The sequence below is a fragment of the Cotesia glomerata genome, linkage group LG1 (assembly GCF_020080835.1).
Source record: "Cotesia glomerata isolate CgM1 linkage group LG1, MPM_Cglom_v2.3, whole genome shotgun sequence".
Lineage (NCBI taxonomy): Eukaryota > Metazoa > Arthropoda > Insecta > Hymenoptera > Braconidae > Cotesia > Cotesia glomerata.
Genome location: NC_058158.1, coordinates 6,405,383 through 6,421,952, shown reverse-complemented (window position 1 = coordinate 6,421,952; position 16,570 = coordinate 6,405,383). Strand labels below are relative to the sequence as shown.

The 16,570-nt window shown below is 29.6% G+C and overlaps 2 protein-coding genes across 5 annotated transcripts; both read right to left on the bottom strand.

Moving 5' to 3' along the window:
• Nucleotides 1-1,809: 1,809 nt before the first annotated feature.
• Nucleotides 1,810-8,451, bottom strand: LOC123261760 (sodium-coupled monocarboxylate transporter 1). Of its 2 annotated transcripts, XM_044723543.1 has the most exons (14): nt 7,213-7,589; nt 6,982-7,141; nt 6,664-6,729; nt 6,548-6,599; nt 6,408-6,475; nt 4,905-5,059; nt 4,679-4,819; nt 4,379-4,603; nt 4,123-4,306; nt 3,962-4,048; nt 2,858-3,030; nt 2,617-2,775; nt 2,422-2,545; nt 1,810-2,348 (listed from the first exon to the last, which is right to left on the bottom strand). In XM_044723543.1, exons 1-14 carry the CDS (start codon nt 7,395-7,397, stop codon nt 2,340-2,342), a joined length of 1,788 nt encoding a protein of 595 aa, XP_044579478.1. In that variant the 5' UTR covers nt 7,398-7,589; the 3' UTR covers nt 1,810-2,339. The 2 variants fall into 2 exon arrangements, with proteins under 2 accessions (XP_044579478.1, XP_044579468.1); XM_044723533.1 differs by having other exon boundaries at nt 1,810-2,545; nt 7,213-8,451.
• Nucleotides 8,452-9,311: 860 nt separating this feature from the next.
• Nucleotides 9,312-15,869, bottom strand: LOC123261725 (endoplasmic reticulum transmembrane helix translocase). 3 transcript variants are annotated; one of them, XM_044723505.1, is made up of 7 exons: nt 15,743-15,869; nt 14,959-15,658; nt 13,356-13,738; nt 13,129-13,281; nt 12,868-13,050; nt 12,663-12,800; nt 9,312-11,929 (listed from the first exon to the last, which is right to left on the bottom strand). In XM_044723505.1, exons 2-7 carry the CDS (start codon nt 15,492-15,494, stop codon nt 9,771-9,773), a joined length of 3,552 nt encoding a protein of 1,183 aa, XP_044579440.1. In that variant the 5' UTR covers nt 15,495-15,658; nt 15,743-15,869; the 3' UTR covers nt 9,312-9,770. The 3 variants fall into 3 exon arrangements, with proteins under 3 accessions (XP_044579440.1, XP_044579448.1, XP_044579454.1); XM_044723513.1 differs by having other exon boundaries at nt 15,748-15,847; XM_044723519.1 differs by having other exon boundaries at nt 15,781-15,829.
• Nucleotides 15,870-16,570: the final 701 nt, after the last annotated feature.

The following is a 16,570-nucleotide window of genomic DNA, read 5'->3' as shown; positions in this document are numbered from 1 at the left end:
AATATACTAAATTCCAATTCACACTGACTCAACAGTCTCAAAAGTCAAAATTTAACAGCTATTATTGAATAAATTTTTAAGTGCAAATTTAGACAAGATCTGAATTTCATGATAAATTTGAAACAAATTGTACATGAAACTTAATTTTTTTAATTCGTAAAAATATATTCGCCGTCGATTATATTGGAATTGAATTTCATGATGAATTTCGAAATATTATTTTGCATATTGTGTTTTTTTACTTCAAAAAATTTATCCAGATAGAAGTTTAAGAATCGTAAATGATGAGTCAGTGTAAATAAAAATAAGAATTCCAATATACAATTGGAAAAGTAAGTTTCATACATAATTTGTTCCAAATTCATCACGAAATTCAGCTGGAACTCAGCGTGTAATTCATGATGAATTTCGAAATAATGATTCACACCTTGTCTAAATTTGCATTTAAAAATTTATTCAATAATAGCTGTTAAATTTTGATTTTTGAGACCGTTGAGTCAGTGTGAATTGGACAAGATATTTTATGATCATCGACTCTAATGATTTGTTTTACTAGTTAAAAATCTATTTGTTTTAGTAGTTTTCTATATAATTCATTTCAAGTTCAGCATGAACATCAACTGAAATTCATCATGAAATTCATATTTGTTTCACAATCTGAAGTTTATCCGGAAATTCATCATGAACGTAAATTTTTTTTGTACGGGATATTAAAAGAAAAGAAATAAATAATTAAAAATAATAATAACAACAGAGAGGATTATTTAAGCAACCATTGAAATAATGTATATTATTATTTTATAACAATCAAATATTATATCATGTGCTTGTGCTCAAAGCTGTTTGCTTATCGTTAAGGCACCAGCAGCGATACCACCACTACTAGCATCACGTTGATTTTCCATTCCTCGTTTATCTAACGACTTCAGTGCCTATCCTCATCCCCAACTACAATATCCTCTGTGTCCAATTAACTCTCTAAGAATCCAATTCCATGGTCGAGATAATTCAAAGATAGTACGGTAGCTTGCCGGCGGATTAGACGAGCAGGGGCTAATATTTGTCCAAGAGATTGTCACACGCTTCATGTATACACAATACTCGTACACACTGCCGTCCACATCTACTACATCCTATACTAAATAATATTACTCGACGCATTGTTTATTCTTCAGGTACACACAATACTATTTGATTAATAATTAATGTAATTTTATTTTTAATATTCATATTTATATTGATACAGCTATTTTTATCTTATTCTTGTTACTACAAGGATGAATTCATATAAAAAACAACTTGTGAATATTTTACAGTTCAATAGAGGTAATTCAGACGGGTGACGAATGAAGGGAAAAAATTAAAGAAAAATTGAATGGAATTTTTTGAAATGCGAAAAATCTGAATAAAAATAATAAAAAGAAAATTGTGACCGATGGGTAGTTAAAGTTGTGCGTGCATGGATTTGCAAGATCTCTACTCGGTGTTAAAGGATGTATAATTCGGCGTGTGATTGTAGGCAGGATGAACCAATCGCTCGGCGATTGTACTCTCTTGAAGGCCTGTTAACTATTTCAAACTAGCCCCATTCAGAGTACAATCTCTATCGCGTACGCAGTCTCACGATCCCGATGATTTCTCCACGTGTATACTCTCCATGTGTACTCATGTTCAATTTAAATCATATAAATTCACACCGACACAATCCACATCGAGAGTGTGTACATAAATATTAATTTAACATCGCTGACTTTTAAATAATTAATCTATTGAACTTGAAACAATAAAATAATAATAATAATAATAATATTGATATTTACATTTGTATATAAATAATTTATTATCGATTGATGTTTATTACTAAAAGCCTGACTTCATCGAGTCGAGCTAGTTAATTACATGGTGACTGGTGAGTGAGTGTTGTGCTTTTGAGTGACCGCACTTTGGCTAGCGAAAATTCAATTAACTAGGGCAAGTAAACGGTACGTGAGACCGACCTATTTGCGCCACCTTAATAAGGATGTTTGAACGTTGCTTTGCCTTATAACAAGCTGGTTAATATCCCAGTTGGAGTTTAAAGGTGTAGACGTACACAACATCAGAACCCGGAGCTTTCACTGTTCGCTCTCCGCTCTCCGCTCGGCACCACCTTCTCAAACGGTCACTCTGAATCACTAAAGCTTGAAAATCAAACAAACTCACTTAACAGAAACTACCCTGGACGTGTTAAATTACCAGGACCTTCTGATTTTAACTACAAATATACAGCTGACGAATTTATTCAATGCTTTCTATTCAATGGCACTTGATATGTACTCTACAATACATTTATATGTATATTATATAGTCTAGAAAATTTAAATAAATTAAATTATTCAACTGATGACAATTAAATTAGTTTGTTAATAATTATCGAGGTACATTTTCGTTTAACGGAGTTGTTATATGTGCTCCATCATTCAAATAATTAGAAGCCTGTGAGTCTCCATTTGCCCTCTGTTGCCACTTGGCCAATTCTAAGTTATTTTTAAGGTCCGGCAGAAACCTTAAATTTAAATGGAATTGAATTTAAATTTATTGAAATATTTAAAATTATTATTCTGATAAAAAAACTACCTATGAATCACTGGAGACAATAAATCCCGATTGACATTTATTATATCCTCTGGTCCTGTTATCCAGGTCACTATTACTCCCACTATTATAACAGTGATCATTCCCAAGCCGGCGAACCAGTGGTAGGACAGCCGATACAGTGGAAACACATCATCCTCACTGTTAAATATTACACACAAATTTAAACAAATAAAAAATAAAAAATAAAATAAACAAACAAACAAACAAATAAAATAAATACCTGTGATCCACGGGAAATTGGTTTATAAAGCTTTGACTCACATTTCTCGAGCAATAATTTAAATCTACAGGAAGTTTTTTTGCAATAATAGCCTTAGTGGCAATCATCGCATTAGCGCCGAGACTAGACCATCCTGCTAATGCAAATCCTGCTATTGCGCCTACAAGTGCTCCCTTTAAATAAAAAAAAAAATTTTTAAGTATCACGTAAAAAACGAGATTTAACTGGTTTCCATGTTGGACGGAACCTAGTTCCATCTATAGTGAAAAAAATTTACAAATGGTTACTACTTCTATGTAGATTGTAGTAGGTACAGTTTTCGTTTATTTCAGTTCAATCCGAGATGGGGCTCAGAGCCATCTGAGATTTATTTGTCTCAGATGGTTGTCAGTACCACGCGCATGCTCGTCAGTCCCATATTACATAGAAGTGGCGTCCATTTGGAATTTAACTAGAATCTATCTGCAGATAGTACCTATTTTTACATCATCATTTTCAAGTGCATTTTGCAATCAAATATATATGAATAATAAGTATATTATAATGAATAATACAGATTATAATTTTATTCCAAATCAAAAAACTAATCCTTAATAAGTTTAAAAAAAAAATAAATTAAAAAAAAAAATTTCTAATTTAAAATTAACAAAAAAAAATTTTTAATTTAAAATTAAAAAATAAAAAAAACCAATTTTATCATATGACTATTCTGGACACAAAATTTTTCTTATTCTCTTAATAATATATTATTGCAATTAATTGAGGAAACTTGTCAGTCCAAAATCACATAAAGATCATTGTAGAGATTTTCGATAACACAATCCTTTTATATTTCAAATTTACTTTCTTTATTTAATTATTTCCATAAATAGTATTATATAATTTGTATTGTAGGGGCTTTCTCAACTTAATATTCATTAGCACTTTGAAGGTAGGGAATTACTGAGCAGAAAAGTAGAAGGGAGACATAAAAGGGTTCGATAATTAGAAAATCTTTACAATAGAGTACGAGAGCTAACAATAGAGAACAAGCCATCGAAATGTCACTTATACTAGTGATACTTATTAAATTTTCCATCAATTCAGTAGCATAAAGTTAATTACTTTTGAATTGGCCCATGGTACGAGCATTCCTAGAGTGAAAACACCAAAAGAAGTTCCTGCAGCTATCGCGGATAAACTTCCTGTGACCTAGAATGAGAACAAAGAGTCGTTATAGGAAAATAATTATTAAAAAAAAAGAAAAACAATTATTCTTAACTTACAGCTAATACGCCGCCAAGTTTTTCAATTACGAACAAAAAACCCATTGCAAATAGACCGAGAAATATAACTACAGACTTGACGAATATCGTTGAATTACGATCGGTGGGTTTTAATTTAAAATATCCTTTAACAAAGTCTTCTAAAAGCACAACCGAAGTTGAATTCAAACCTACTGATAGAGTACTGCAATATTAAATATTAATTAATACATATTTAATATTGTGAAGAAATGTGTAATAGAGATCAAATAAATACCTCAAGGCAGCACCGAATATTCCGGCAGTGAATAATCCTGGAACTCCATACAAATGACCAGCGATCTGCATAACATAAGCAGGCAGCATTTGATCATCTGTTTTAATTAATCCTGAGGCTCTTGGATCACACTTTGGCGGAGACCACCAAGCTAATAATACGAGCCCGCACCAGCATGTCAGAGAAATAAAAAGCATTATTCCAATGGTGAATACTGCTATTGCTCTGAAATTTAATTCCAAATCAAATAATTAAATATTACTTTTTATTATTATTATTACTGTTATTGTTATTATTTACATTTTTGAGACTTTCATTGTCGGCAGTGAACTATAACGCTGGACTATGGTTTGATTAACGGCAATGTAGGACGTACTGTAAATACAAGATCCAATTAAAACCGACCAAACGGTATGTCTTGTGTAGGGCGAAGGATCGAAGCTGTAAATTTAATTAATTTAATATTTTATTGATTGATATAAAAATAAATAAACTAATTAAAAAGTAAAAATGTTGGGTTACTAACTTTAAAAATTGTATTCTCTTAGCTTCCAATGCTTTTTTCCATACTTCTGATGGACCTCCAACTTCATAAGTACCCAGACTAGTTACTGTTACCACAGCAGCAATCATTACTCCAACTTGAAAAGCATCTGTCCAAACTACAGCTCTTATTCCACCCTTAAAAATAATTATCATAAATTAAAACTCGATTTTTTAAATTTTAAACAAATATAGTTTTTAAAATTTTGATAATTCAGGAGCTGAGTTTCAAAAGGGTATCTTTTCATTTTTGATTAATCGAGACAAAAAACTAGTTATCTTCAATTATAAATATTTGTATTGAACTTTTTTTAATTTAGCTATAAAGTGCTATCGGTTATGAAGCTGTAATTCGATTTTCATTTATAAATCTTTATAATTCTCGAAGTAATTAATATTTAAAAGTTCAGAAAACTGGTATTTTAAAATATGAAAAGATACCCTTTTGAAAATCAGCTCCTCAATTATTTACAAGTGGGGTCCGCCCTATTTTTGGCCATATCTAGGTGAAAAATTAACATTTCTTAATTTTTTTTTATTCTTCTTGTTTTTACGGCGCATTTATGAAAAAAAAAAATGTCGTGAAAGAAAAAAATAAAGATTTCGATAGCTTTTTTTGCCTTCAAAAGTTGGAAAAAATTTTGGTTCTCATGTTTTTGGATAAAATTTCTATTTTATCTTTTTTTGATGTTTTTGATATATACTTTTTTGAAAAGTAAATAAAAAAATGAAAAATTTAAAATAAAAAATAGTTCAATATCACAATTTTATGAAAAATTTATAAATTTCTTTGAAAATTTATTAAAATTGTGATAATCAAATGTTTTTTTTTTTAAATTCATTTTTCTATACATTAAAAAAAAAAAAATTATATCAATAAAATCAAATAGAAATTTAGTTCAAAAAAATGAAAATTAAAATTGTAGGCCCAACTTGTAATTAATTACCAAAATTTTACATTTTTATTCTCGCAACTTAACTTCAGTAGTTTAATTAATGATAAATAAATAAATAAGTTATGCAATAAATAAAATTATTTACTTGACAGCGATAAATAATGATTAATTTAAAGTTTAACTAATAACTTAAATAATTATATAAACGGATAATTAATCACTTTAACTTGCCGTTAGTTTCCAAACAACTTATAGTAGATACTATTATTATTATAAAAGTTTTATGTACGTATATTGTATAAATAAATATGTATATAAAGAGTTATATGCAAGGCCAACAACAGGCACTCGATGCTCCTGGCTATTGTATCTTGGTCTCGGGGTCTTGAGTATGCACCATTGTAAGTACGCCCTTTTCGTTCATAAACATTTCAACAGACTCCTAAACATTTTCTCTCAGCATTGTAATCCCAAAGACAGGAAATTATTTAATCATCATTATCCACTTTCTGACTTATTTATTTATTTATTTATAACTGAACAAATAAATTAAAAAAAAAAAGGTTTATATTTTAATAATGCAAACTTACCAAAACGGTGTAAAATACACAGATAAAACACACAACACCACTAATTGCGTAAACATTTATTCCCGTAACTGAAAACAATAACGATTCAATCCATAAAATATAATAATTACGTGAAGATTATATATAATTATATAAATTACCTTGATTAAGTGCGAGCGCTGGTACGTAAAGGACAATTGATTGATAAAGTACCTGATAAAAGTATTATTTTTATTATTATTGGATAAATTTAAACGTTTGTAGTTTTAATGCTTACCACGTCAATTACAAAAAAAAATGATATTAGCAGTCGCACTGATCGGTTGAATCTCATTTCCAAATACTGCAAAGTAAACAATTGATTAATTGAGTCAATGATTAATTATTTATTGATTGAAAAATTTTACAGTTGAATAATTGTTGATGTTTTGTCTGTTAGCAATTTAAAATGTCTTATCTTTACTGTAAAATAAATTACATATTATTTTATTAATTAGTATTTGAAAAATTCTTAGAAGATATGCTAAATAACAAAAATTTAAAATTTTAATTGTTATAATAAATTATTTAAATTGAAACAATTTTAAAGACATACCTCATAACAAGAATTTAAACGTAAAGTCATAAATACTGGTAAGTAAACAAAAATAACAATAATTCCACATATTAAAAGTGATAAAATTGTTATCCAATACTGTGTTCCATAATTATAAATTTCAGTTGGAGTTCCCAATATTGTAACTCCGGATATAAAACTGCAAGAAAAAAATATAAGTAATTTAAATATTTATCTAAAAAATTAACAGTCTTTAAATATAAAATTTACCTGGCGATAAGAGAAGCAGATACAGTAAAAACATTAAGACTTTTTCTACCGAGTAAATATTCAATCGTTGATGATTGACTAGCTTTTTTAAAATGCCAAATTCCAGCTCCTGCTGAAAAACTCAACATTGCACTAAACACTAGCCAGTCTGCCCAATGAAAGTACCATCGTTCTGAATTTTCCATTTTGACTTTTTATTTAATTTATTATAAATTTTAAAAAAAGTATCTCTATGAAGATTTTAAAACTCCGAGTATCACACTAACTTGTAAGAAAAATACTTGACCAACCGCTAACGAGACGTAATTGATCAAGTAATAACACGGGTCATATGCCACAAGCTAGCTGATGCGCGTCAATCATTAGTTAATTGTTCACTAGATTATTTTAACATATAATTATTAACCAGATAAAAAAAACAGTGGATTTAAATTGTTTCAACATGACTTAATGAATTTTTAAAAAATAATTTAAATGAAAAGTATTCTAAAACACAGCCGGCAAATTAGAACTCTTCGGTCGCCGCAATAAATTTCAATATAATCAGTCGACGGTTTTCTATCAACACACTTGTATAAATTGATAAATAAATAAACAAATAATATATCCAATAGGATTTTTATAGTATACACAAAACAAAGACAAGATATAGACGTAATTAACTATTAGTGTTGTAAAACCTGACTCATCAAAATTTACAAACTTAAATCCTAACAAACAAGTTTAACTTTACGACACTATTATTTATTTAAAGATTTAGTTTTTTTTATTAAATTTTATGTAATGTAAAGAATAAACGCGATACGAGTCACTGTCTGTCACTGCTAGAAGTCATTCTTCGGGTTCAGTTCAAAAAATTTATTTTTGACCCATCGGAATGTAGAGAAAAACGTTTAGCTTACGTTAACGTGAAATGAAACGGATCGTCTTCTTTATCTGAGTGGATTTCGATTTGTACTGCCGCGAGTAGTGTATCAAAGTCGATGAACAGAATTTATCATATCAGATCCAATCGCTTTCTCCATCACTTACATTCACTATCATTATTATTCCACTTAAATAAAAATATTTCTCCCTCTCTACTTACAGTACGCATTTATTAAATATATTATAATTAATTAAAAGGTCACCGGCTTGGAGAAATATTTTTTAACAAACTAAAGATCACAGTTAAGTTAAATAAAATATATAATGTTTAACTAACTTCGTCAACCGATGACTTAAATGAATTAAAGCTTTATTCATGTCTAGACTCAGATAAGAGATAAAAAAAAATTTTTTTGTTGTTAAAAACTAATAATTAAACTTAAACATCTAACAAAATCGATGACAAAACTAAAAACATTGATTTGTCAACATTTATCAATTATACTTAAGAAAAATGTGTCAGTTGATAAATAAAAGTGCAAGTGACCTTAGAATACTTTTCAATTGTGAAACAAATTTCCAAATTCGGAATGACAGCTTTTATTGCATTCACAAAAACAATTATTGATGTATTTATACATTTATGATTTAAATTATTTTATTTTAATTTTTTATAATGCACAATTATTTCACTCTTTATTTAAAACACTCTTTAAGTAATAATTATCAAACCAAAGATAACAATAATTCAAATATTACATTTTTATGCTTTTATCCTAAATTGCAGTTTAAAATTAACAAACAAATGTCTCCTCAATCTCAACTCATATAATAACGAGACACGGCGTAATAAATTGTATACAGAATTAAATGATTGTACGTAATAAAGTGTATACAAACAAAAAACCAGTTTTACCGGATAAACAATTAGCTGTTATTATTATTCATTCACACAGATGCAAAATTAAACACAAAGTCGTTGAGATATTAATATTAAATATTCTATTGACAAATACAATGGAATGTCTCTTATTCATTATGAATTAAATAAATTTATAAAATTGTTTATCTTCAAAGTTGTCATTATTAATTACTATTATTAAATTTGTTAAATATTGTAGATTATTCATATACATTTATAAATATGGTCAGTTATAAATTCATGTAAACACTCACAATTCATATCATTTTTATTTTTATACTTTATTATACGCCACTTAGTAACGATATAAATTAATTTTTTTTTTTTTCGTCTAAAATTTACACTAACTAAATAATGAAAAGTGATTATTCCTTTAATTAAAAGATCTTTTTTTTTAGTTTTTTTTTTTTTTTAATTTTGGCCTACTAGTTTAATTAGACTGCGCGTTTAAAGTCATTTACAATTGATTAAGTTAAAAATCATTCACAATTTATGTCAAATATTGCAGATCAGAAATAATTAAATTAAATTAAATAATAATAATAATAATAGTAATTGTAAATCTGAATTTATTTACACATTTCAAAAAAAAAAAAAAAAAAACTAAATTTTGGCACAAAAATATTAATTTAACTTGTTTTAAATTACTCGCGCAAATCTGTACCAAAATTATTAAAAAATAATTGTCTACCGAAATTCTCTTATTCGCACCGTAAAATTGCAATAATTATAAATTTAATTGTCTATAATATCAATTATCAATAATATATCACAATTTTTGTAATTTACCTTCACCGAACAGCCATCTACATGACCTGTCGACAATGTAAGCTGCAACAAAATTAAAAATCAAAACAGCTAATAAAATAATACGAAAATCTGATGGAAAATCTACTATTTTAAGCGATTCCGCAATAGGAGAAATTCCAAAAGCCAGAGCTAAAACGGCAGCAAAGCTACCGCTCAATGAATAGAAAAGGGCTTTATTTTCGTATAAACTCTCCATATAGGGGGTTCCACGATAATTTATAGCAAAATTAGATATTTGTAATGCCATAGATATTATGTAGACCGCACTATTGACGACATTTGCTTCAACTTCATTGTCATTATCTCCATCGTCGTTTGCTCCATCGACAGCCGTATTATTGATTGGATTCGATGGTGCCAAAGACAAATCCGAGAGGATGTCTCTCAATTTATCGTTAGGCGATGAGTAAACAGTAGCTTCTCTAACTAAATAAATAAGGCAACAGAAGTGTACAGCAAACTGCAACAACACTGTCAGTATTGTGTACAAATTAAATATATTTGGCAGTGGTCTTTGTTTAGATAGAGTCTTGAGAGGTTTAGAGCGTGATATAAACAAGAAACAAAGTGCCAGCAAAAAACTTTGTATTGTTGCTTGAGCATCAGTGAACCTTATTCCCGACAAGTAAAGCACTGATTGACTGTAAGCCAACACAAGTGCATTTAACGCTAAAATTTTAAACATCTGCAGAGTTGTAACTAACGTACATCTTCCCTGTTTAATAATGTGACATATGCACTGTATTGACGATAGCTTGCTGGTAAATGGTGCGGCAATAGACGCATCTCCTAATTTTACAACAGTCTGATCTTGTTCTTCCATTTCTTTCAGTAGTTGTTGCAACTGCATGTTGTTTAACTGTTGGCGGGTCATATTTGGCGGTCGGTTAGGATTATTCGTCGATGTTTGAGATCCATTTGGATTAGTTGATTGAGAATTGTTGCTTGAATTGGGCTCACGGCTCGGTGATGAGGATTTTTTTTCTCCCGGTGGGCTACTGAGAATAGCCACTCCAACTTGTGCGTGTTTTAAAGCACCAACGTCATTGGTACCGTCACCACACATCAAAGTTACAAAACCCAACCGTTGAAGTGATACAATTATAAATTCTTTTTGTTTAGGCTCGCAACGCGCGAATATTACAATATGTGGTAGTAATTTTGTGAATAAATGATTATCGTAATCTTTTAGATAATCTAAACCCTCACCAGTTAAACAGAGCGCATATTTTTTCCAAATTTCTTTACCATTTACTTGAACATTTTCAAGACCCAAAGGTACTTTTGTCTGCTGGTCGACACTTTCCCAGTACCAATTGTCTTTACTACTTTTGCTTAGTATCAAAGTGACTGGTTTTTTAGTAAAATGTAGTTCGCGACTGACGTGACAAGCTGTCAATGGATTATCACCTGTTATCATTACGACAATATGCGATGCATTGATTATTTCTTTGATAACAGAACACGAGTCAGGTTTCAATGGGCAACTTATGATAACAAACCCGGCAAAAATTAACTCTGATTCCAAATCATCGCGCGTCAATGATCTTAGATCTTGAGGCGATACTATTTCTGGTAACTTTTTGTATCCGAGAGCTAAGACTCGAGCACCGCGACGCGATAACGACAGATAGGTTGATTCATAATTATCAGGGATTGACGAGTACATATTCTTCAATGTTTCCGGTGCTCCTTTAACGGTGACAATGTAATTAGTTTCTGTAGTATTAGGCATATTGTAACCAACTACAACGCTCATTCTTTTTAAAACCGACGAGAAATGATGTCTGTGAACTATTTTTAAAGGACGTGCTCGTCCTTTTTTAGGTATCACCACATCATTTTTAGTTAGTGTCCAATTGACAGCTTTCAAAGTTGCTTTTTCCAGTGGATCTCCCACAATTCCGTCGTCTAATTGCACCAATGAATGACATGTAGCCAACACTTGTACACTTTCTATTGGTGCATCATTAACATTTATTACCTCGGTTTTACCTTCAATACCAGTTACTCCTTCTACGACTAAATTGTCACTTGTTAGTGTGCCAGTTTTGTCGAAACAGCATATCTCAACTTTTCCGGCAAACGGCATTCTAAATGGTTCAGTACAGTATACACCTAAAAATAAACGTCGAAATGAAATTCAATTTTTTTTTTTTTAATTTAAAAATTATAGTAAAAGTACCGTTTGTGGCCAGTGTACCTTTTTTGGCCACTTTATTTTCAAATTATTGTATAAATATTTTTATCAGCGTAAGACTTTATGAATTCAATTCGTATAAATGTATTAATTCATAAATTCTATAAAAATTTTACTTAAATAGTTAAGGTAGTACGAGCGCTAGGTGGGGTGGGGAAAGGTATCGACTCCAACGCGGTAAGGGGATGATTTTTCTCAATATATAGATATACGTTTAACATTGACTAATGGCGGCATTTATTTTTTTTTTTAATTAATACACTTTAATTAGTCGGGCAAGTGTAAATTTTTTTTAATTAAATTTATCACTAATATATTTATTTTCATCCATAAATTTTTTAAAAATATTCACCGACAGTTTCACGAGAAAAATACAGAAATGTATCAATATTTGAAGGTTACCCCATAAGACCAATAGTTAAATTGCTCAACTTCAAAGTTAATTATTTATTTAAATAATCGGGCAATCTCCTTCAAATTTTCGGAATTTATTTAAATATATTTAAACTTCATATTTAAAAAAAATCAAGTCTTTTATCAAAAGTTGCCTTGGTGCTCGTACTACCTTAAATATTTTACAAATTAACTTAAATATCAAGTGGCCAAAAATGACCAAAATCGGTACTTCTACCCTATCTCAGAGAAACTTACCTAATTTTGACAGTGCAATCAATGATGAATTAACCGCTAATGACAATTCAATCGGCAACTCTGGTGGGATAACAGATGTAAGAATCAAACAACATTCTAAAAACAATTTGTATCGACTCCTTGTTGGATCAGCAGTACCTAAATAAAATAACAATTATTAACTACTGGTAAAAAAAAATAAATAAATAATGCAAATAGTATATACCATTGATCCAAACGTAAGCGGCTGCTGCGATCGCAAAAATAAGTAAAAATAATATGAATCCAAAAGTCTCCAAATTATTAGCAGTAACTCGCTTCACACCAAACAATATCGTCCTCAGAAGTTTTCCCTGTGAAGTTGAAAATCCCGTGCGCAATACATAACCCACACAGCCATTGTCTGTCGCTATTGCAAAAATAATTTATTAAAATATTAATTGAAATAATTTGAATGAAAAATATAAAAAAAAAATCTATTTATTACATCGTAAGCCAGATGTATTCTTATTAGGAGGCGTATGTTGGACGACTTTAGTACCGCCGAATAAGATATGAATTTTGTGTTGTCTTGATATGTCTAGTTCTTGATTACTATCGATATCTTCTACTGATTCTTTCATTTGTGGCACAGATTCACCTTTGAAAATAAAATAAAAAAAATTTAATTTAATTGAATAAAAAAATGATTGGTATTTTATCTAAAATATTTACCTGTAAGCATGCTTTCATCAACAACACACTGTCCTCTCAGTAGTAAAATATCACAAGGAACGATATTATCACTCTGAGATCTAGTTATCGAAACAATATCACCCGGTACTAATTGATCAGTCAGCATACTTCTCCACCTTCTGTTTCGGTATACAGTAATCATGTAGGGTTTACTTCCCATCCTGCGAATTTCAGCCATGTTACGGATTTGCTGGTGCACCAGCATATACTCGAACATAACTAGCATAAACAGGGTGAAGATACTGTAATACCAGTACTCATCAAAGCACCACAAAAATACACAAAATACTTGAAAGACAAAGAAGGGCGCGATTGCGCGTTCTTTGAATAATTCCCATGCTTCTGGTATTTCCATTTCCAAACTAAAAAATTAAAAGTAATAATTAATCATATTTTCTTCAAAAAGTTAATTAACCCTCGGAGTGCACACCTTCGAACAGAACTTTGGAGTACACACGGGGTTAAATTGACCCCACTTGACTTTCAAAGAATTATATCTTAGAAACTATGTGTTTTATCGGAATTTAGTTTCTTACATTTTTGGTAGGTAAAACAATACTCTTTTGAATACAATCATTATTATTTTGAATTAAATAGTTTTTAATGTTAAAAAAATTAATTAAAAAGGGGGCGTCCATTAATTACGTGAGGTGTTCTAGGGGGGGAGTGGATCAAGCTAAATCTTACCAAATCTCACTTAGGGGGGAGGGGGGATCTTAACAAATATCACGTAATTTTTTCTCTAGTAGAAAACAGTGTAAAATTGCGTGAAATAGTATTTCTATAATAAAATATGGCCAAATTTGACACAATAGTGTTTGTCGTATTCGTCTGAACCCTGCAGAGCAGCAAAGTAGCGCTCGATTGTTTAATTTGATTATTGATCGATAGGATTCACTAATTTTTTAGGTAGATTTATTTAGAAATCTATCGGTGGTAGCCGGTCTCATGTCGTAATTTTAATAAAATTTTGTCATAATATGTTTAATTATCTTCAATTTAAGCTATTGTTCGTCGACTTTTAATACTTTTTTCAATTTATTTCGTAGTTAAGAAAATTCAAAAAAAATCAAGAATAAATTAAATTTTAGCTTTTATCATCAAATGACTTTTATCTGTAAAAAATCCGATTTTTTAGGTAGATGTCTTTAAATATCTATTTGTTATAGTCAATCTCATGTCGTTATTTGCAAAAATATAATATAAAATAAATTTTAGGACATTACGGCCTTTTAATAACGTGTTTTTTTCAATATTCAAACAAGAAATCTACCTATCCATGTCGGGTGTAGCCGAATGGCGCTTTTTTTTTCTCAATAATCCAATACGTTTACAGCCAAAACATAAATTTTGAAGAATCTCGCATGAGATTAGGGGAGGGGGGAGGGAGTTGGGGAAAATCTTACGAAATCTTATCAAGGGGGGAGGGGGGGTCAAAAAATTTTCAAAAATGCCTCACGTAATTTACGGACGCCCCCAAACGAACCTATTTACGAGAAATATTTTTGGATAAGAAAAATTCTGGGGTCAAAATGACCCCTAGTGTAATCCGAGGGTTAAAATTAAAAGTAAAAGGTCATACTTATTCTTTCCATATTTATTTTCCGTGTCAGCGACTTCTTGATCATCAGAAAATCCTTTCCAGTTGGAATAAGTCTTGATCAGATCGTTTATAGGAAATTGCAGACAACGAAATTGTTTTTTATCATCGTCCCAGCAATACTTGGTCTTTTGGAAAATAAACCAACAGCACTTGTTGTCCTTAGAGTGGTGCAATTTAACCAGCTCAGAGCTACCATTATTAGGAGTGGGCACAACTTTGACGATTGTTGATTTATAAGGATCTTTAGCGGTGCTACAGTTTAAAAAACAGTAGACGTGTACAGACCACTGACAGCAAAGACAAAGGAATCCTTGGAGGAGACCTATTGCTCCAATACCAACAAGACCTTCGTGGAAATAATCATCAATACCGTAGATAAACACCCAGCAGTATATCCACAAAGTTTCGAGTGTTACAAAAGGTAGTATGTACCCATTAAATATTAATTTACGTGGATTATGCAGGCTTACTGATTGCACCAGCTCGTCTACCTGTCCTGACGATGCAGTCGACATTATTCTATTTACTTACTGAAGCCGGTTATTTTTTATCTTTGTTCGTTTATTTATTCACTACATTCAATCAAATTTGTCGTCTCTATGGGGTATTATTGTTCACCAGATTGTCTCAACTTCCTGGACACGTGTCCAACTTTAACTGGAATTACAAACGATAGTCACTAAAAAAAAATAGTCATTATCTATTAAATACACTAACGATCACACGGAATAATTAATAATTAATATTTGATTATTGGGATTACATTACTGTATATATATATACTTAGGTCTATTACTTTACATTTATTGTAGACTTGTAAATAATAAAAAAAATATCCGCATTGTGTTTATCTTCGATACACATCCTCAGTTCTTGTTAGTTTATAATTCTAATAACTGGTGGCGTTACTGGTATCATCTTCTTTCAACGGAATCTTCTTTTGCGACGTTTTGACTTAGTGTGTGAGATTTTTTAAATCAACAGTAAATAATATTTTTAATATTGAAAATGACAGACAATTTATTTACTTGTAAATTAAATAAATAAAAAAAAAGTATAAAATTAAAATTAATAGATAACTTTTTAGATTTTTATAACAATTAAATTTAGAAAACAAATTTCATATGTAGAAATTTAAAAATATTATAAGTGTGAATTAAAAAATTTTTTTTTAGAATAATTAGCTTGTTATAAAAATTCAAAGAATTATTATATGATTTTTTTTTCATCAATTAAATTACAAGTAAAAAAATATTAAAAAAAAAAATTGCACAGATAATTTTTTAAATGTTTTCAATGAAATAAAAATTATAAAAATTTTCAGGTGTCGGGTAATTTAATTTTCATTCAGTATATAATCAGATAAATGTCAATTTTTGAATAATTTATTACAAAAAAAAAATTATTTAGTAAGTAGATATGTAAAAATTAATTTGTTTAAAAAAAAATGGTCAGGTGTCATAACAATAAAATTAGCCGACATTTTTGATTTTTTGATTTTACTTCATTTATTAAATTAGAACTACAAATAAATAAAATTTTTTTTTTAGTTTTTTTGTAATAATTTTTGTCAATAAAAAATTTATAAAAA

Coding starts and splice junctions, on each gene's coding strand:
- LOC123261760 (XM_044723533.1), bottom strand. CDS start 7,397: ATGGAAAATTCAGAACGATGGTACTTTCATTGGGCAGACTGGCTAGTG. Junction 4,820..4,904: donor AAGAGAATACAATTTTTAAA/GTTAGTAACCCA, acceptor TTAAATTTACAG/CTTCGATCCTTCGCCCTACA. Junction 2,546..2,616: donor TTGTCTCCAGTGATTCATAG/GTAGTTTTTTTA, acceptor TTTAAATTTAAG/GTTTCTGCCGGACCTTAAAA.
- LOC123261725 (XM_044723505.1), bottom strand. CDS start 15,494: ATGTCGACTGCATCGTCAGGACAGGTAGACGAGCTGGTGCAATCAGTA. Junction 13,282..13,355: donor TGATGAAAGCATGCTTACAG/GTAAATATTTTA, acceptor TTATTTTCAAAG/GTGAATCTGTGCCACAAATG. Junction 11,930..12,662: donor GATTGCACTGTCAAAATTAG/GTAAGTTTCTCT, acceptor GTTTATTTTTAG/GTGTATACTGTACTGAACCA.